Source organism: Balaenoptera physalus (assembly GCF_965194825.1).
Source record: "Balaenoptera physalus genome assembly, chromosome: 13".
Lineage (NCBI taxonomy): Eukaryota > Metazoa > Chordata > Mammalia > Artiodactyla > Balaenopteridae > Balaenoptera > Balaenoptera physalus.
Window position 1 is genome coordinate 93,622,475 of NC_138892.1, and position 21,873 is coordinate 93,644,347.

Sequence of the window (21,873 nt, forward strand, 5' to 3'; positions counted from 1 at the left end):
GAGCACTAGGCTATTTAAAGCTCAATTAATTCAAAATTAGGGGGATTAATAATTCTTAGCTTTTAGAAGTAAACAAGACTTGAGTAAGCAAAAATAACTTGATAGATGCATGTTGGCTACTATAGTTTTAGGTATAATGAAATTAAATTATGTACCTGCATTTAGTTCTGATTTGCCTTGTCTTCATGGAAAAATCATGCAACAGCTTTGTGACTCTTTTAATCAAGTCTGTTGGTTAATGATGCTTGCACAATCACAAAGCTTTAAAAAAAGCATGGAGCTGAAATATGCTATAATTTTTACATGTTTCTTTCAATAATAAGCATCTTTATTTAGTGTAAGCCCTTTGGGGAATTGCTTTCAAAGGAAGATATGTATAGAGTATTCACATACTGGGACATTAGTTCTAGTACAGTTATTGGCTAGAACCAAATGCAAGTTTGTATATATTACTATTATTAATTTTTAGTTAACTATTTATTAAAGATAGCAACCGAAGTTAATATTAAAGTGTTAGGAAGAGTACTTTGAAGGAGATCCAAAACTAAACTGAAGTAACTCAAGATACTCTTAATGAATGATTTATTAGCAGAACATGTTTTCATTATTGTGTGTGAGAGCTCTCAAAGTGATGATGTTCTTTCCTATGCTCTGACATGGTTCTGTGATTTTATAAGAAGAAAGCAAAGTTATGTAAAAGAGAAACACACCTTAATCTGTTTATTTGCTCAAAGTAAATCTAAAAAGTTACAACAGATTAGATTATAATACTGGAATTCTTAGCTGTTCTGAATGTGCTGAAACTAATCAATTTGTTCAAGTTTGCTAAATGAAATCCTTAATTTCATTGAGAATAAAAAGACTCATTCCACACCACCCCAGGAATATATGTAACTGAGCTTTTACTGCTAATGAGTATAATCTATTACTTTAAACTTTATAAAATATTACCTAGCCTTTTCCTCACTGGTAATTAATAGTCTGATTTTTACTTTGAATAAAAGACAATTCCAGTTTATAATCAAATGTTTAAAGAATAAATTAATACTAATTGTAATGGGATTAGCTAAAACATTTTTTAACCTAGAAGTTTTCTTAAGATTATTTAAAAATTCTAATTAGATTTAATTTTTGAAGAGGATTTTCTTACTCTAATCAAAGGAATTCAACATTTTCTCTCCTAGGAGAGGTCAGGAGAGAGAAAAGGGACTCCAGAGTAGATAACCAGATCAGACTAATCAATGCTGGTGGTGAATCAAGAGGTAGATACTGTTTCTTAATTTAGATTTAAGAATATATATGACAATTTCAAAGTAAGATTTTTAATTACCATAGGTTTTCTTTTTCTTTTCTTTTACATTTTTTTAGTACTCTGAGTTCTAGAATTCCTTGACAAGAGTCAATTAAATTATAAAGAAAAGTTTTGTTTTGTCTTGTTTAAGTCAAGGATGTAAAACGTGGCCGTAACTGTAAGCAATAGGCCCAAGCAGAATTTTCAAGAAAGATTATTTACTTTCTCCTTATGCGGCTTACTATTGACAATGCAGTCATGATTTATTCAAGTATAGCTTTTAGGTGCAGTACATTTTATTTATTCTGCAGTACAGAAGCTGGTAAGGAAAATTGTTTTTAAGTTGAATTAGAAAGTAAGACTTATAGCAAGACTTTTGAGAAAAGAAATTACTCAAATCACATAGATTAGGAGTAAGAAACAGAAAAACCTGCACTCCTAGTAAATATCAGGCTCTTAGATAATAAAGGAGAAAATTATGAAGTAGCATTATACTTCATGTATTATAAATATATGAGTCTAGGAGAAGGTACATCTACTCTTACTCTCTGGAAAGAGAGCAGACACAGGAACACTCTAGGAAACAGTCTTTCTGTCCCTAGGCCTTTGTATCTGTGCTGCATCTCATGGAAAGGACAGGAAGTTACAGTCCCTGTCCTCACGTCTGCCACTGCATAAGCCCGAGGGGGTGTGTCTACTCAGTAAGGTCATGAGAACTGGGGAAATGGGATTACCAAGGACACTCCTACCCTGGTAGTTAACTTGGGGGCTAAAACCAGGAATGTAATGGAAGATGCTAATTTTTTTATTATTTCTCAGTTTAATTTATTCTGATTTGCTGATTCAGTATCCGTGCTTCATATTGCTCACAACTTTGTTTTAAGCTGCCAACAGCCTGTGATAAAACTGATAAAGTTCTAATGCTTTCATTTACTCTTTGCTTATAATTTAAAAACCCTGTTTGTAAAGCAGTTTTTGAGGAGAAGACTGATACTTAATGAAAGTCTTTTTGATGGTAATTGAAGTACCTCATAAGACTAGCATGATATCCAGGTATAAGAGGTCAGGAACTTTCTCATTTAGAGAAGAGTTATGGAGATGTGTTATTAGAGTGAGTAACTGGATTTATAAAAGCGTTTAACAGGGAGAGGGAGTGCCAGAGCAAGAGCCAGAGTGAGAATGGAATATTTTAATTGACAGAAAGAGTCTGTCGTACTAGATTAAAATGAGTATTTAATGAGCTGTAAAAATAATATAGTTGACCTTTAAAAAGGGGAATTTTGGCTTGCTAGGAAAGTTATCTTTCTTAATTTTTAAATATGCTATGAAGTATAACATCTTATTTTGTTGATTAAATTCAGTATTTGTGCAAGGTACTGGTTTTAAAAAAAGATGTAAATTTTTTTTTCATTGAGTCAAAATTCTTAGGTCACTAATATCCCTGGTCTGTAATATCTTGCTACTTGAAATGTCAACCATGGACCATTAGCATGAGCATCACCCAGGAGTCTGTTAGAAATGCAGTCTCCTCCCCATCCCAGGCCAAGTGAGTCAGAATCTGTTTTCTAACAAGATCCTCAGGTGATTCATATACAAATTAAAGTTTGAGAACACTGTTTTAACATATCAATATAAATATAGATTTATGTGTAATTTGTGTCTATCTATCTTTCTGTTTATTTACATTTCCCCCCGTTCCAGGATTTTATTTATTACTTGACTAACCCTGGTTAAGACAGATGAATTCAATAAAATAGCAAAATATGACTTAAGGAGGAAATTAAAAAATAGAGAATCACAAAAATACTACTAGCAAAGTAGTGAAAAAGTATCCTGACCATTGACATTTAATTTTGATGATGAAAGGTCTTAGCTACTTCCTCAAAACTTGGTTAGTTCAAGTAGTTACTTTTTTGTGACTATTTTAACAGACTGATACACCTTCTGGAAGAAACCAAGGAGTTTAAATTTTAAGGATTTGCCCTTATCTAATCCAAAGTAGATGAGAAACTGCAAAAGTAGATAAATATAATTTATTACTATCTTCATAAAACAGGTTAAGGAACATAGTTCTGATAACATAAGGGAGTTTAAAATGAAAAATCTTTCTACATCATTCTACAACAGTAATAGTGGGGTTTTTTTGGAGGGGGCATACTTATCCATTTTTTAGTTTATTATATTTTAACAACCATATAATATTTTTAATTGATTTAGAACTATGATTCACAGGAGCTCATAGCAATCCATATATAATGAAAGGACTAGTAGAGGCTTAATAAAATTTTACACTTGGAATTAAAAAACACTAAAATATAATCCTACAGCTTATTTTTTACAGTAGAAAAATATATTAAAAATGCAGTTTTTAAGAGGAAAAGAATTTGAAGTTAAAGGAGGTTAACTCGTTTTGCCAAATCAACGGTGTTAGAGAGTAGTGTTACAAATAGTGGGAAGGATTTGTTTTCATATTCTTCATTTGCTTAAACTGTCTCAAGATACCAAAAAGAAAGTCAATTTTTACCTAATCAGAAATTTGGAAATAACAGAAAGTCCATCTTCAGTGATTATGATTTAACATTATTTTAGTCAAAGCATTTCTAAACACTTCCTGATTAAAAGTTTTAAAAAATTTTATACACGTCAGAAAATGAGTGTTCTGTAAGTTATGTATCTTTTCCTTGAGTTTGACCTAAACGCTATAAGTTGAATTATAAGCTCAACATATATTGTGTTTATTGCACAATATATGGTCATTATTCTTAATGAAGCGTTATCCTGTAATTTTTGTTTTCAAGTGGCCCTTTATCATGAAAGGAGGCTTTGTAATAGAGTGGAAAGACTGTGGGCTTCAGAGTCAGATAAACCTGTGCCATCCTGACTTTGCTGCTTCCAATTTTATGACCTTTAGCAAGTCATTTAATTTCTTTTAGCCTCAATTTTCCCATATGCAAAATGGGAATAATTATGCCTTTCTTATATGAGAATGGATGGTATTACATGTGAAAATTCTAGCCCATAAGAGGCTTTTAATAAGTAAAATCGATTTTCTTATTGTTTTTATTGTTATAATATCATTATTTTCATTTCTATGCAACTTGCTTAAGCATTCCTGCTTTTATCAGAGATCCAGTTTTCCAAATGCATAGTTATCTTTCTGGTTATTAAAATTAAAAAAAATTATATTTGTTTGAACTCCTGCTGATCTTTCAGGGAAGGAAAGGTCCTCCTTCAGGGCACTGCTAACTTCTTTATCTGTCTTTTTGATCCCATCTTCTCTCAACTCCTCACCATTGATATATTCTCTGCCTTCAATACTTCCCTCTCCATTGGTTCTTTCCCTTCAGCTTATGAATATTTTCAAATCTCTCTTATCCACATTCCCCAGATCTCCAGACTGATTCTCCTCAGCATCTAAAACCCCATTTTTCTCCAGGCTTTTATCACCACACATTACTTCTGAGAGAGTAGTCTGCTTATGTGTTTCTGTTTAACACCTTCCATTCTCCTTAGCTCATTGCAATCTTGCTTTTTTCTCCTCCGTTTTACTAAACTTGTTCTTATTTGAATCACCAACTCATTTTGTAATTGCCATATTTAATGATGATTTTTCAATCCTCATCTAATTTATTTTCAGAATTTGACACTATTTACTTAGTACTTGAAACTTTCTCTTCCCTTCTTGTGAAAGGCACGTTTTCCAAGGTGTCCTACAATTTGAATTGCTTTTTTCTAATTTCCTTTTTCTGCTCCTCCTCCTCCTTCCATCTTTTATATGTTAATGTTCTCAGGATCCTTTCTTTTGTCACTTTCCCTACGTGATTGCATCTGTCTCTAAGACTTCCATTCCTTCTTAGAGCTAACAGTTCCTTAATCCACACCAGATTTCCTAAAATCTGAGCTATTTCCTCAATAACAGATGACCCTTGGCACTCACATACTCAATGTGTTTCAAACTTGATTAATTATTGTATACCCTCAAACTTCCATTTCTCTGATAACTGTATCGTCGTTACTGAACTCACATCAAAACTAGTCATCATCTTCTACTCCTTCCAGGCAATCCCGCTGTCAACTAAAGAATGTTGCTCACCACATGGCTCTACAAGGATTGAGTCATTAGCCACTGCAGTTGCCGACCTCCACACCGTGAAAGGAGTTCAGGGCAGAGATCAGGAATGAGGCACTCTGTGCTCTGGGAAAACTGGCAGAGCTGGCTTTCAGATAGTTAGATATTTTCAGGAGAAAATTTTATGATTCCAGTTTCTTGCATCTTTCCATACTTAGAAATGCAGGAAAATCATTAACTAAGATATCTGTGCCTCCTGACTAGCAGTAACCTTCTACTGAGATGTGTTTGATTGCATGTACCCCTTCTCCAAAATCACATATAAGCTGATCTCTCCACCATAACTCTTCAGAGCAGTTCCTCAGAGATAGCTGAGAGGCTATAGTCCTCATCAAGTCCCCCCCCAAAAATTGTAATGCACAGCTTTCACGTTGTGCGTTTTATTTCAGTTGACATCATATATTTAGTTGCCAAGTTCCATTAATTCCACTGTTTTAATACTCCAGGGACTTAATACTTCCTGTTTAGCCCCACTGCTGCTACTTTAGCACAAGCTCTGTCATCTTTCATATGTTCAGTTATGTTCTCCTAACTCGAGTTTTTAACTCTTTTTAAGCATACATTACTGTTCATATGATCACTTAAATGCTTCTCCCATCCTCCAAAATAATTTATTTCCTTAATCTCCTGATAGCAAAAAAAGACATGTTTATTGTAGACATTTTGTAAGTAAAAAAAGAAGTGAATAAATATTATCTGTATTGTAGTTCTTTTTCAAGGAGTGGCTACTCCAACATTTTAGTGTATAGGATTTCATTTAGTGTATAGGATTACATTTTCATGTATAGGATTTTTATTTCTTTTCCAAATAGTAATATACTTATTTTAACAAATATTAATATATTAAAATGTGGTTTGAAAATATATCTTGTCACCCTTAAAAACTATGATACGTGTTTTCATATCAAGATATATGATATTGTATTTTTATTAATTTATAAATTCTATGGCATATTATAATGAAATTATGTTCACAATTTTACCACTATTTTTGAGTACTATTGGAGAGTTAGTTTTTTTGTTAGTATTAGAAATTATGCTATGGTGAATGTAGAATTTTGTATTTAAGTCTTTTTGTATAATTATGATTGTTTCTTAGAAATATTTGTAGAAGCAGAATTGCTGAAACACATATATGTTTTCAACACATTTCTATAGACTTCTGACACATTTTTGACAAAATTCCCTTTAGAGAATGCTATATCAGTTTAAATTGCTAGCAGCTGTTTGGATTTTGTCCATTTCCCCACTGAATTTCATCATAATAAATATTTTAACAATTTGATAGGCAAAGATGGCATCTCATTGTTTTAACTGCATGTTTGTCGTTAAACTCTTTAAGTAATTTCTTGACCACTGAATTGCTATTCACGTTCTTAGCCTGTTTTTTAATCTTGATAATTATTTTTTTTGTAATCTGTGCACATTTTATATGTTCTAAAGCTATTAACATTAACATTTAAGCTATAAAGTACTTATTTCTTTCCTCAGTATTTAGTTTAAATACATATTGGTCATTGACTTTCCTTTGCACCATTTCCTTATTCTTGATGTTAATCCTTCTCTCTTTGATCTACAGGTAGTTGGTGTATAATAAAACTAATACTGCACTCACAATAGGGCATTGTAATAACTGATGACATGGCTTTATGAATTCCTTAGCCAAGGAAAAAGGCAAGGATTATATCTAAATCGTCTTTGTATTCTCAGTGATAAACCAAATCCCTTGCACACGTGTACGCTTAGTAGGTGTTGAATTGGACTGTTATAAACCCTGCACAGCTGTGTATAATTTCCACCCCATGCTCCAGCATGAAGAACCATTTGCTATTTTCTGAATCCTGCTTACGGGATTTTTAGTGTTGTTTTATAGTTAAGAGCCAAGGTTATGCAGGCAGCCAAACCTGGGTTTGAGTTCAGGCTTGACCCTACCAGCTTCCTAGTTGTGTCACCTTGAACAAAGCCTCAGATGGCCCATCTGTAAAATGGGTTATTATAGTATCTATCTCATTGATATATTGTAAGACTTAGATGTTTACCCAATTTGAGACTAGGAAATAATTAGCACTTCATAAGTGACAACTATTATTATTATTATCATTGCAATCAAAATTAGTTGGGTACTTCAGATGAAGTGTAGTACTGTAACTGTTAGAGTTTAAATTATTACTTATTGCATTATTAACTTATTACATGTTACCCGTGTTCCCTCTACAGAAAAATATGAACAGATTATCCAAGTCTTTAAGGACATATTTTTAAGACAAATTACATAGGAATAAATGAAAAAAAATCTGAATAAAATATATATTCCTTTAGATATTAGAAAGAATAGTAATGAATATTCTGCTTATTAATATATATCAATACTGATAAACTATTACTCTTAAAAAGTAAGCAAATTCCAGATATGTACATATCCTTCAATTTCCATTAGATAATAACTGACTGTAATTAATCTACACTAATACTTGGCAACTTTCCTAACTTAATAAACCCACGTAAATGAATTTTAATAAAAATAAGTGAGTATAAAAACATTTCAGAAATCTATTATGTTTATGCTAACAAGAAAAAAAGAGTGAAATGATTTTGTTGTAACTGAGAACACGAAAAGGAGAAAACCAGTCTTAAAGGTCACTCATAGTTAACATTACACGATAAAAGAAAATTACCAACAAGATATTTTCAAGCACATTCATGGTGGAATAACAATGACAGTAACAATGGATGTCTCAAAAGAAATACATTTTTACTTTCATAAGACTGTTGTCAATCTTTAGGTACTTGTAGAAACACAAAGAGGAAATGTAAATATCAGGAGAGAAATATTTCCTTTCTTAAAGTTGTATTATATTTTCAAAGTTGGTCTTTAAGGAATTTTAGGATAAGAGTTATTGTGGTACACTAAGTAAGTTTTCTATCAAATAAATATTTGCAGTTGACATATATGAGAACAAACTTTTCTAATTGTTTTAATGAGCTGCCCGAATAAAGAATTGAAGATGGTGTTTTAAAACTTAGACTTTTATGAAAATGTTATAAATATAATACTCAAACCCTCTGTGATTTTGAAAAATCAGTGTTAATCAACATGCTAATATTATTCCAAGTCAAAAAAACTACTTATTACAAAAGAATTTATTTTTAAAATTGTGATCAGTCCTACTAAGCTTTGTTACAAGTAAGGTAACTTGGGTTGCCCAGGATTCTCTTGCTTTCAAAACCGGAAGTCACATGTCCTGGGAGCTGCTTCAGTCCTGGGCAAACTGAGATGGTTGGTCACCCTAGTTACGGGTTACTTAAATACGTGTTGCCATAAATACACAAAATACAAAAGAAAACCAAGAATAAGACTGTCAATATGACATGACATTTTAAATTCACCTTAAAGGGAGGAAAATTGATTATAAGAGTATAGTGTTTGTACAAAGTCTATTTAAAAGAAAAGAAAGTGCTGCTCAATACAGATTATAACAATGATCCAAATTTACCTTAATAAGATACTTACTTTTGTAAAAATTCTTCATAGCCACATACACTTACAAGATAATTTTGGGGTGATAACTGGTCATTTGCACAAAAATGTAGAATTTCTGCTATTAGGTCTTTGACAAGATAATTAGCTGAAAACAAAGTTGAATAACAAAATGTTAATAAGAGCATATTATATATTGGCTGGGAGAAAGATTTTGAGCACAAAAAGTGATACATGCTTTATGAACTATTATAAGTTTCTAGCTCCATCAAGAGGAGTTAAAATGAGATGCATCTCATTTATTAGTCTGGTTAGATTTCGAGATTTAAAAAAAAATATTCTTTGCATTTTCTTTGATCAATCTGTCTTCAAATAACTGAACAGAGCTAGGTATTTCATTCCTCATTCTAAAATCTTTGGTAATTGTAGCTCTGCATAAAAAATATTCTACTGTGATTACCCTTAGGGATTTGGGAAATGCCAAAAAGATTACACAGTGAGTGCTAAGTGGCAAGCCAGGAATCTAAATCTGTCATCTTCCAAAGCCTGTGCTTTTAATAATTCCACATTTTCACAACTCATCACTCTTCCTTTCCTGTGTAGGAATCACCCCAGGTTCTGTCTTGGACAACGTTATAATAACCTTGAAGAACATGTACTCTCTTTCTCCACCTTCTCTGGGACTCAAAGTGTCAGCATATTATAGGGTAAAGTTTGTTGCCTTCTCATATTCACATTCCATAATATCCCCCTACCAAACTCTTACATGCATATGCCATTTAATAGTGGCCAGAACCATGCTGACTTGGTACGATTATATTTGTCTGTGAAATATTTTTCTAATTGTAAATGATAAATCGTATGGGATTCATTTATTATCATATGTGATAATGGAAATTATCTGTTATATATATTATCTATTTATCTATCTATATCTCCATGCTTTCAACGTGATCTTGAATGAAAGTTAGTGCAACAGATTGTACTGATGATCCTTAATGAGGATTTGAACAGCATACTGCAAACACTCATTTGCATTTATTTGAGTTGAGTTTTGTTGGCAATTATGTGTTTAATTTGCTGTGACTTCTTTTACTGCCACACCTTTTTGTTTGGGAAAGGTTTTTGACACAGACTGGCTCATAAAAAATAGTGCAAGTGATATTGTTGGACTTGCCATGAAGAAAAAAACTGAAGAGTATTATAATGTCCGATTTAAAAGTGTAGGTTTTACGGTAGATCAAGTTGTTACCAATAAAACGGTTGGAGAAACAAATGGTAAAGATCATCATAGGAATTAGAGATTGTGGAAATGCCCTGACACAGAAGAGAGTATATTAGACATGCTACTGCTTGGGACTATTAACTGAAATAGTATGAATTGAAGCTAGAAGAAAATATGGCCACAGGCAAAATCATGACTATAAAGGCTTTGACAAGAAGGGGAGAGCATTGCCAATATAAGATGGCAGGAAAATATCTCTAAAGACACCAGTTTATTTTAATTCATTTGACTTTTCTGTTTCCAGGACTGTGTCCCCTATGCTATTTGGGGCATGCATGCATTCATTATTTCACTACAGTCATCTTTGCGGTTTACATGAAAGACTCCATAATCCAGTTTCTAGCTATTACTCCTCTCCTGTGCTTTGGTGTGATATCTCCTACTATTTGCTTCTTGTTACTTTTTGGTTGTCTCATTATTGCTTCAAATTCAGCATGTCTAAATCTGGAATTATCATTTTTCTCCTTGAAACCAAACATTAAGTGTCTATGAGTTAAACTTCTCATCCATATTGTAAGCCAACACGTATTATGGCTTCTTTTAAGTAGACTTTATACCTGTATCTTCAATTTGACAGCTAATATAACACTTTTTCCAGTTTCTCCTAGTCTCCAACTTCATACAATCCTTCTCAATCTGTTGACCATATTGCCTACCATACTGAAAAGACTAAGGCCCATTTGAGATTCTTTAATTATGCTACTCTACACCTTAAATCTAGTTTTTTTATGCATCCTTCTCTATCCCTTTACACCTCTTGATTCATAAGTATCACTGCTTTTTACTGCATCTTACTTCTTCACATGTGATCCTTCCATCACTGGTTTCCAGTTCCAGCAATTTAAAGCCCCTCTCTTTTATATATTTAATACCCTCCACTCTAAAGATGCTTTTGTCTTTTCTTTAGGATGTTTTGTTTCTATTTAATATTCCAGTAAAATCACTCCTCTTCCATTCTATTCCCTTAGTATAGTATCTTATTTATTTATTTATTTTATTTATTTTTACCTCCTCATTACTGCCAAATTTCTTTAAAGCGTAGATAACTTCTGCAAATAATTCTCAATTACTCTTTAATCTTGCAAACTGACTTCTACTTCTACCACTTTGCAGGTCACAAACAGCTTCCTAATACTGTTCCAATTATGTGTCATCTAAATCTAGAAGGTAGTTGAAAGTAAAGACACTGGCTCTAGAGTAACTTTGGAATTGGAAAAAAGGACAGGGCAATCATCTTCATTGAAGTGATAGCTGAAGACTGTAGAACAGAGAAGTCCTTGTTCAAAACACCTGCTCTTCCAGAAGGATTCTATTTTCTCACTCTGGGAGAAACAGAATTCTCTTTGGATGAAAACCTCTCATTGTCTTCTCCTCTTTGCTTATCTAGATTTCATTATTCCTTAAGTTTCTAGCAACTTATTGGTCATTCTTGAAATACTTTTCAGACTTCTGTTCTCTAGAGCACATCTATGTTATTAGTAAAACACTCATATAAAGTGGTGAAGGGATCACAGTTTTGGCATAAAGATTATCTTAAAGTGAAAACATTTGAAAACTTATCTTCACTTTTCTTATCTGACTATAGCCAAGACTCCCTAATACAGGTGCTATCAACTTTCTTCTGAGAGAGTTTCCTGCAACTTTGGGAAGGAGACCGACTGCCCATCCATTAGCGTAAAAAGATATCTATGTATTTCCTTACTGAAGCTCTCAACACCCCCCTCCTCACACACACTTTTACATTAACTTTTTATGTAAACCTTTACCTCTGGGTTTCAGCAGGTTACTCATTACTGAGTAACCCCTGCATATATGTATAAGGAAACCTTGTCTTTTGTCCTGTTAATTTCTCTATTGTCAGTTGTGTCACAGCCTAACCCCTCTTCAAATTTAAATGGGCAGAAGACAAATTTTCCTCCTAATAGCAGCATATGCTACTCTGTATATTTTCATAAATGTGTCCTCTCCCCTCCCCTGCTTTTTCCTCCTTCCCCTCTAATCATCCCTTCCTCCCCCTTCTTCTTATAGGCCCTTTTACTATCTTTGAGGCCACAGACATCCTCTTTACCACTGTACATCTCTAACACTAAACACAATGACCTAATCACTTTACTGAAACTTCTTATAAAAGTCAAAAATGGCCTCTGTTTTGCCAAATCTAATATTGGAAATTAAATATTATAAATTGGAAGATTAGGAGTGGTCTCCCTCGTTCATAATTATTTCCTCTTCTCCAGCAACTGAAGTCAACATAACCCAGATGCCATTCTGATTGGATCAAGGTACAGCACTATTGATCTTGGCTGTGCAATCAGAACTCTGGTTTTAGAAATTTGAAAGTGGATCTGAAAGCAGCTCTTCTGCCCCTTTCCTGTTTGCCCATTTCTATTCCCCTCTAACCTTGAAAGAACTTAATTAACCTGTTGATTCTTTTCCTAGATAAAAAGAAGTAAGATAAAGAATTAAGTAGTTAAAGAATGACTAGTTCTCTACCCGCAGTGGCCTCCTTAGCAATCCTGCAGGCACATCACACAGGCAAGATAACATCTGAAGAGAGAGTCAGCCTGCCTTCACAGAATGGAGAACAATGCATAACCCAATCTCCTGCCTCCACGATTCACTGAGATTCTTCCTCCCCTTTTTTGCCTTTAAGAACTGTCATGGCTGAGCAGAATCTTTGGAGTTGGTCTTGGAACATGAGTCTACCTTCTCCCCAGATTGCTGGCTTTTCTGATTAAAACACCTTTCCTTTCTGTTGACGTTTGCCTCTTGATTATTGGTTTTTGAGCAGCTAGCAGCCAAACCTGAGTTTGGTAACAGATCCAATGGGGAGGTTGAACTTTCTTTCTTAGATCGCTGGCCAAATAGCATTTAAGCTTGAGAGCTTAGCTTTCCATGTGTTGCAGAAAAGTAAGGGAAATGAGTCAGCAGAAAGCAAGAGAAACATAAGAAGCAATTATACAGAGAGGAGATGAGGTGAGAGACATACAGGAATTTTGGACTGCCTGTACATCAGTGTTTTATTCCCAAATCTTTGCTGAATTCCTACTCTTAAATTCTGTAAGAAATCCCTGTAATCTTTAATTTTTTTTTTCTGCTTACATCAGCAGGAGTTGGTTTCTGTTAGTTTCAAACCAGATGGGCCTAACTAATATTCCTACATAACATTGTTATGTTTGCAGTCATCTGTACTAAGTCGGAGCCTTGGCTAGAGTAAGAAAGAAAATAAAGCAAAATACAGTGATAATAATAATAATGAAAAAAATTTATTGGACTATTATTTGTCAAGAAACAGCAGTTGATACGTAGTAACTTGGTAGCAACTAATGTGTGAAGAACTAATATTGTTTTGCAAAATGGTTGATGGTAACAGTGAAATAAATATTAAACAACTTTAAAGAGATTCTAAAACTTTAGAGAAATGAGAATCATCTGGTGAGTTTGATAAAATACAGGTACCTGGGATCCATCCAGAGACTCCGATTCAGTAGAGCTGCTAACTATGCTGGGCTGTACAGGGCTATTATAGTTCTCACTGTGGAGATAGAGTCTGTGTAACAGCCATTTTCACTTACATATAGTCTTTATCTAGAATCTTTTTGAAATTTAGCTTTTATTTTTAATATGCTAAAAACTTGCTATACTTGCTATTTCATAGCAGGAAAATAAGGTGTCCTGGGGTGAGCTCTGAAGAGAGTTCCAAAAAACAATAGCCAAACAAATGTTAAAAGATTTCCAGCTGTTTTCCTCTTACTTCACTTCAGGGCAAAATACTAGCTAATACTGCTTCTTTTAATGACTTCAGTCTGTGGACTCAAGGCAGCTTATACCAGCTTTATGCAGATTTTTATACTTATTTGCAAGATTGCTTACCATATGGCATAAAATGAAGTTGTTGTGTTGAATCATCAGTAAAAATATTTATATTAACCTTAGTATTAGAAAAGAACTTGTATGGAAATGCTGTAGTCGTGCTCCAGATCTTCCCCGAATTGGAATTAATGTCAGCTGCATGATATGTTTCTCTTATTCTGAAAAATATATGTGAAAAAATACTTAGGACAAGATTATAAGAAACTTCATGCAGGGTTTGCTATAGAAGATTTGAAATATGAAAATAACCAGCAGCTGATTTGTGGTATAGTGCTATTAGCTAGGCTAGATTGGTAAAGATTACAATTAAACCAAAAGCAACTGTAAAGCTCTGGTCTTTACGTTTTCCCTGGGGCACCTCATTTGAAGCAATTAAGAATACATTGTCACTTATAAAACATGAAAACTCACTCTGAACAGTGATTGCTTGCTTCACTGACATTGCCTTTTGAAGCATGAACTCCTCCCCTTGGTTTTGGCTCATGCCTTTGTCAAGGCAGAAGTCACTCATTATTTATTCATTTATTGATGAATAAATTCTCTTGTTTGTGTCAAATTGGTAAATACCATTCTTGGCAGCCCATTTTCTTTAAATTTGGGGTTTTACACAAATCTTTGGCTTTTACGTAAATAATTGAGCCCAGAAGTCATTTGTACATTCTGAACAATTACTGCGTCAGAAAGTTAGAGAATTGGAAAATAGTTTATCCTTGGAGTCAGAAGCCTTGAGTTTGAATACTGACTCTTTTTTAATTTAAAAAAATTTTTTTAACATCTTTATTGGCATATAATTACTTTACAATGGTGTGTTAGTTTCTGCTTTATAACAAAGTGAATCAGCTATACATATACATATATCCCCATAACTCCTCCTTTTATTCAGTAGTTTTATGGTCAGAGGCAAATTATATGACCAGTTTCTTTGTTTGCACAAATGAGGATATTTATATCTACTTTAAAGGTTTATGAGAGAAAAGGCATATAAAAGACCTTTGTAGAATGTAAAGCAATATATCCATGTAATATATCATAATTATCATTATATTATTACAGCTGAATCCCTGTAGAGCCATATTTTATGCCCACATGTAGAATTTAGCATAAAATTATTTGTAACTAGATATTTAAAATGCTTTTGATGATGAATATGAAGTCCTAGGGTTTTTTCTTTTTTTGTTAATTTTGCAGACCTCTAAACTTTGTAGTGCTTTTCCTGAATAAAAATTATGCATTCTGTATATGCATTCTATGTAATGTATCATATATATTACATCCTTGGCATTTATTCTAACTATTTTTGCAGCATTAAAGTAGTGTAGGCCCATTGAAGTAGCTCTATCTCTAGGCCCTTAAACTCTACCAAAACATCCCCTCCTTGAGGGACCTCACAAATGGAAAAGTGTGTATTCACCCAATGGGTCTGGCATGTATCAAAATCACCTTTTTTTCTGGGTTCCATCCCCAAAGTTTTTGATTCAGTAGATATGTGGAGGATTCCCCGGCCCCCCCCCCCCCCAATTTTTAGCAGTTTTCCAGATAAGCCAATACTACTGCTGCTCCAGAACTGCAGTTCAAGAACCATTGTGTAGGATAAAGGTATGGGCCACTCTTCCTTGTTATACCCTACAACAAAGGTTTGGACTCCAGTTCTGAATTGAGGAGCTTTATGATCTAGCATTCAATCATATGATAAGGTACTACTCCATGTATACATACATGATTTAACCTTCTACCATTTTGGAGAGTTAAATTTAAAATGTAAATTCATGACTCATTCTTTCTTAAACCTTCGCTGAGCATCTACTGTGGGCCAAAAACTTTTTTCATGTGCTATGACATTTTATTGTATTTTTAATAAAAATATGACATATTTCTTGAGAGATGTGCCTTAAAAGTATGTCACAACAAGAAACCAAATCCCACAGATTAGAGAGCCTCTTTAAGGGTGTATGGCGGGAATTAGGTAAGGTTATTTAAATGTTAGGAAAAAAAACACTGATGAAATTGGATATATAAATCCATTCTATATGGCTTTCCAGAAATTTTGGAGACCCTCTTAAGAAACTTGGCTTTCAAATTCAGTTCTGTCTTCTTTTGAATTAAGAGCTTTGGATAGCACCTAGCACATATTAGGTCCTCAAAGATATTTGCTATTGAGTGAATAGTGTGTTTGTGTACAAAATAATTATGCATATATAAATTTAATTATCTTTATATGAGTATTTGTCAACAAAATTTATAGAAAACCAAAAAAATGTGTAAATATAACCCTTATCTTCTTTTTACGACTTTAAAGTTTATTGTTGTTTGGTTGCCTTTTTTAGTACTCATGGTTACTTTGAAAGAAACCATTGGAAAAAAATTCCATTTAAGAATTTAAAAATGTACCATGAGCTACTGACAAACCATCACATAAAATATTTTCATGTCACTATTGCATTCACAAGAAGATTTCATCAAAGAATATTACATTCTCTTGAAAAAAAAAGTGATGGGAGAGACTAATAATAAGTGTTTTTTGATGGAGCTATACCAGGTATTACCTTGTGATATTGAGAGAGCTATTTCTTACACTTAGAGGGTAGAAATTATCACATCTTAGATTTAAAGTGTCAAGTTCGTGGCAATGCTTGTCAGGTTGTTACAGTGGGTAGCTCATTCCTGACAGAATCAATATTTATATCTGTAAAGATCCTAAATAGGAATCCAAAGTGCCATTTAAAATATTCTTCTGTGAACTGGAGCAAGAAATTAATTAAAGATTGAATATAGGTTCATGGATTTGAACTGCTTTGTTTTGTATTTTGTATGTGTGCCTTTCGGTTCTTCCAATATGGTGACAAGTTTTTTAACTTGACTTTGCTTTTTTGTTTGCTTGCTTGTTCTTCATTTGAATATCTGTCATGCATTGACTAGTTATTAGGCATTCAGATAGCCTTTTAAGGTAGTGATTAAATAAATGATTCAAATCTTTAATCCCAAATGATTCTTTAGCAGGCCGCTGCTACAGCTGATAAATAAGCTAATGTTCATTTATATGTATATTTATTATATTTAAAACAGCCAAAAAAGGATAAAAATCAAGATAACTAAAATGTAAGTGCATTAATTTTTCAAAATTTTCAGGAATCTTAGCAATAGAAGAGATGGCATTTTATAAATTTTAATTGATAATAAGAGATTGGTCTTTAAAAAAGAGGCATCTACCTTTATAAGTTCTTTTTTTAGATTAGCAAAAAGCGGATCTGGGATCTGGGATCCCCTTGTGATCAAATTTGTTTTTCAGTGGACAAACACCCATGCACTTGTTCAACATTCTGGCAGCCCATTCAGGGTAAGATTGAGTTATTAAGCAGAAGGTACTCTCATCATTCTAAATAGTATATCCCAGGTAAGAAGGATAAATCGGTGCTAATTTGGGACAGAGCCAAATAAGTCAGTCACTTATGTGCCATTAAATGAGAAATTAATTCACTGCAAACTAAGCTATCACCAAACAGCAAGGGCAAGACTGAAATTATAAAACATTCGTCTGTAGCCAAATTTTCAGGGGAAGAATTTATTTGACTATAAACAACAAAAGCAATACCAGAAGTTGATTAAGAACTAATTTGTCATAACTTTATACTTCTAACTATGTTAAAAAATTATAGAGTTTTAACATTTTATATGCAAGATTAATCAGTTCAGCGTTGTTAAAATAGACAAATTTATGCAGGTACAGAAATTTCTAAGTTTAATGGAATAGCAACACTTACTTTTTTACTTTGTTGCAAAAGGAGGCCAGACTTCTATTACTGCCCTCAGGTACTTCAACCAGCTGAATGGAACAACCTGTCAGCTTAAAATGAAAACTGTTAAATTAAAATAGCTTGGTGTGGAGAAAAGATTAATACAATTCTAAAATTTTTATTTTGTTTTAAAAAGCCATTATGTTTTTAATTTTATTTTTAAAAAATTTACTGAAGCAATACATATGGAAAAATACATAAATTTTAAATATATAATTTGAGTTTTGAGGAATATATGCAACTGTGAATATTAATATCCAATCAAAAAATATAGAACATTTCTATCACTTTAGAAAGTTCCCCCATATCTCCTTCTGTCAATCTGAACATCTATTTGGTAACTGTTAATTCAGATTTCTATCACCATAGATTAATGAATGTGCTCTTTTGTTTCTGGCTTCTTTTATTTTATTTTATTTTATTTTTTTAAAATTTATTTTATGGCTTTGTTGGGGCTTCGTTTCTGTGCGAGGGCTTTCTCTAGTTGTGGCAAGCGGGGGCCACTCTTCATCGCAGTGCGCGGGGCTCTCACTATCGCGGCCTCTCTTGCTGCGGAGCACAGGCTCCAGATGCGCAGGCTCAGTAATTGTGGCTCACGGGCCCAGCTGCTCCACGGCACGTGGGATCTTCCCAGACCAGAGCTTGAACCTGTGTCCCCTGCATTGGACCACTGCGCCACCAGGGAAGCTCCTGGCTTCTTTCATTTAAATGATACATGTTTTAAAATTTATGTTGTCATATGTATCAATAGTTCATCTTTTTTTATTGCCTATTAGTAGTATTCTATTGCATGAATATTCCATAGTTTGTTTATCCGTCTTCCTGTTGATAAACAGTTGTGTTGTTTGTAGTTTTGGAGTATTGTAAAGAAAACTATTAATTTTCATATACAAGTGTGTTTTGGACATGTGCTTCACTTCTTGTGAATAAATCCATAAACGGCTCAGTTAAAGAAATAATTTTGCTTTATGTATTTTGGAGCCATTATTAGGTACATCTACTTTTAAATTTATTAAGTCTTCCTGATTGACTGTTTTATTATTATGAAATGACCCTTTTCTTTCTCTAATAATACCCTGCCTTAAGCTTCATTTTCTGATATTAATAACCACACACAGATTTGTTTTGCTGGTTGAATGTTAAATATTTTTACTTTTTTTAAACTTTCAACCTGTCTGTGCCTTTGTTTTTCAAATTTGACTCGTAAAAAATAAAGCCTTTCTTTTTTATCTAGTTTGTCAATTTCTCCCTTTTATTTGGAATATATTTAGTATATTTATGGGTATTGTTAGATTTAAGACTGCCATGTTCATATGTGCTTCTAGTTGTTTCTTCTGTTTTATTTTGTTCTTCTATTTCTCCTTCCCTGATTTTTGCAGTTTGATTTTTTATCCCGTTTTATTTAATATCTCTGTTGGATTTTTAGTTTTTCTTCTTTGTACTATATTTTTAGTGATTATACTAGCTTAGAACTTACAATATGCATCGTAAATATTTCACAGTTTACTTAGAGTTAATATTGTGCCACTGCATTTAAAATTTAAGAATTTCCAATAGCAGATAACATTTACCCTCCCTTCATCTTCTATTCTCTTGTTGTCTTTTATCTTTTGTTAACATATACAACAACTCTGACAATGAAATGCTGTTTTTTTGCTTTAAACAGTCAGCTATCTTTCAAAAAATTAAGATAAAAGTAGTTTTTCATATTTACTAACATATTTACCATTTTTGCTCCTCTTTTTTCCTTTCTAGATTCCATCTGGTATCATTTTCTTTGCATCCAAAGACTGACTTCAGTTTTTTTTGTGTGCACGTGAGCTGACTGATTTCTCTCAACATTTGTTTATATGATAATATATTTATTTTAAATTTTCAAGCATATACTCAATGAGTTATAGAAGTATGGATTCTTTTCTTTTTTTATAGAGCTTTAAAAATGCTATTCCACTGTCATCTGGCTTCCATCGTTTCTGATGAGATAATGCTTTAATTCAGATTGTTGTTCCACTGCATGAAATTTTTTTCCCCTTTTCTGCCACCTTTTATGATGTTCTTTTCAACTTTGGTCTTCATATGTTTGAGTATAACATGTCTACATGTGGTTGTCTTTGCATTTATTCTGTTTGGGATTTATTGAGTTTCTTAAATCTGTAATTTGATATTTTATGCAAGAGTTGGATAAAATTTCAGAGCATTATTTCTTCAAATGAATTTTTCTCTCTTTCCTTTCCTCTCCTGCTAGCATTCCAAAATTATCCATATATTAGGCTCCTTATCTCCTAAGTTTCTTAGTCCCTGCTCACTTTTATATAATTCTTTTATTTTCTCTTCTTCAGTTTGGGTAATTTCTATTCTTTTTCTTTTTTTCTCTCTTTTTTTAATAAGTTTATTTATGTTATTTATATTTATTTTTGGCTGCATTGGGTCTTCATTGCTGCGTGCGGGCTTTCTCTAGTTGTGGCGAGCGGGGGCTACTCTTCGTTGCAGTGTGCGGGCTTCTCATTGCGGTGGCTTCTCTTGTGGAGCACGGGCTCTAGGTGCACGGACTTCAGTAGTTGTGGCGCATAGGCTCAGTAGTTGTGGCACATGGGTTTAGTTGTTCCGTGGCATGTGGGATCTTCCCAGACCAGGGCTTGAACCTGTGTCCCCTGCATTGGCAGGTGGATTCTTAATCACTGCGCCACCAGGGAAGCCCTATTCTTTTTCTTTCAAGTACTGTTTTTCCCCTGTCATCTTATATCTGTTTTTAAGCACACCCAGTGACTTTTTAACTACAGATAATATATTTATATTACTAAATTTTCCATTAGTCTTTGTTTGTTTTTTCATAGTTTCTAATTTCCTTCTGAGATTCCTCATTTGTCTACTCATTATGTTCATCTTTACTTCATCTTCTTGAACATCCTTTTAATAATCTCCTTAAAGTCCCCATCTGTTAATTCCAACATCTGTTCTATCACAGAATCTCTATTCACTGGGTTATTTTCTTGATTATGGTTCAGAATTCCCTGTTCTTTATGCATCTGTGCGTTTGTTATTAAATGTTGGATATTGTAGATGACACATTAGGAATTGTTTTTACAAAGTGCAATTTTTCTCTGGTAGGCAGGCAGTTAAGATCGTTTTGGTCTTGTCAGCCTCGATTTTATTTTTTTGTGGGGCCACGTGTAAGTTAATAGGTAGAACATTTACTTTAGAGCACAATTTTTACTCTTAAGAGATAGCTTTGTGTGATCTCAAATGAATGCCTGAAGTTCTCAGCTCAGTGTCTTCTCTCGCTGGGTCAGGACTTTGGCACTGCGTAACTTCTACTTGTGTGTGGTGAACACAACCTCTTGGCCAACAGTCTGCAGTAAATCTCGCATAGACTCCTGACCCCCACGCATTGCATAGTTCCTTCTGCGGTCTGTCCTACGAATTACAGCTTCCTTTGCAGCCCGGAACTGCAGTCTCTGCCTCCTCAGTTTAGTGATACTGCTGCTCAAATTGGGCTCCACTAGTCTGCCTAGCAGCAGGAAAGAGCCCTGAAGACACCAGGATGATCATAACAACACTTTGGTGTTTCCCTCCTCTTAAGGATTGATGTCTATACTGGCTGTTGTTCAATCCTGAAATCAGTTGCTTCATATATTTTGTCTAATTTCATAGTTGTTTTCAGTGGTAAGGGAAAGTTTAGTACTTGTTACATGGTCATGATCAGAAGTAAAGGTTCCTAAAATTCATGCACTTTTAATTCAGATCATTTGAGGTATTACCTCTTCTGCAAGTGCCTCAGACACAATTAGTTGTTTCTTCTCTTATGAACTCATCCTCTCTATTATTTTACTGTGTTGCCATTATTGGTTTACAGGTTAATTTAAGCAATATGCTATTGCTGAAATCAGGTATTATGCGTTTTCTTCTTTGCATTTGTTATGCCTAATCATATATAGTTTAAGAATATGATAAATAGTTGTTGAATAAATGAAAAATCCTCTTGTCAAACCCTGTAAATTACAGCTGAAATAATGTTTCATCATTTTA

The 21,873-nt window shown here is 33.4% G+C and overlaps 1 protein-coding gene across 2 annotated transcripts in view; it reads right to left on the reverse strand.

Annotated features, from left to right (window-relative positions):
• PIK3C2G (phosphatidylinositol-4-phosphate 3-kinase catalytic subunit type 2 gamma) overlaps window positions 1-21,873 on the reverse strand; it is a 398,571-nt gene that overhangs the window by 327,453 nt on the left and 49,245 nt on the right. For both annotated transcript variants that reach the window (XM_082421031.1, XM_082421032.1), the window contains exons 3-5: window positions 17,815-17,897; window positions 14,057-14,214; window positions 8,932-9,046 (exon numbers count right to left, since the gene is read on the reverse strand). In XM_082421031.1, coding sequence (XP_082277157.1) covers window positions 8,932-9,046; window positions 14,057-14,214; window positions 17,815-17,897 — 356 coding nt within the window. The remainder of the gene's footprint in view (window positions 1-8,931; window positions 9,047-14,056; window positions 14,215-17,814; window positions 17,898-21,873) is intronic.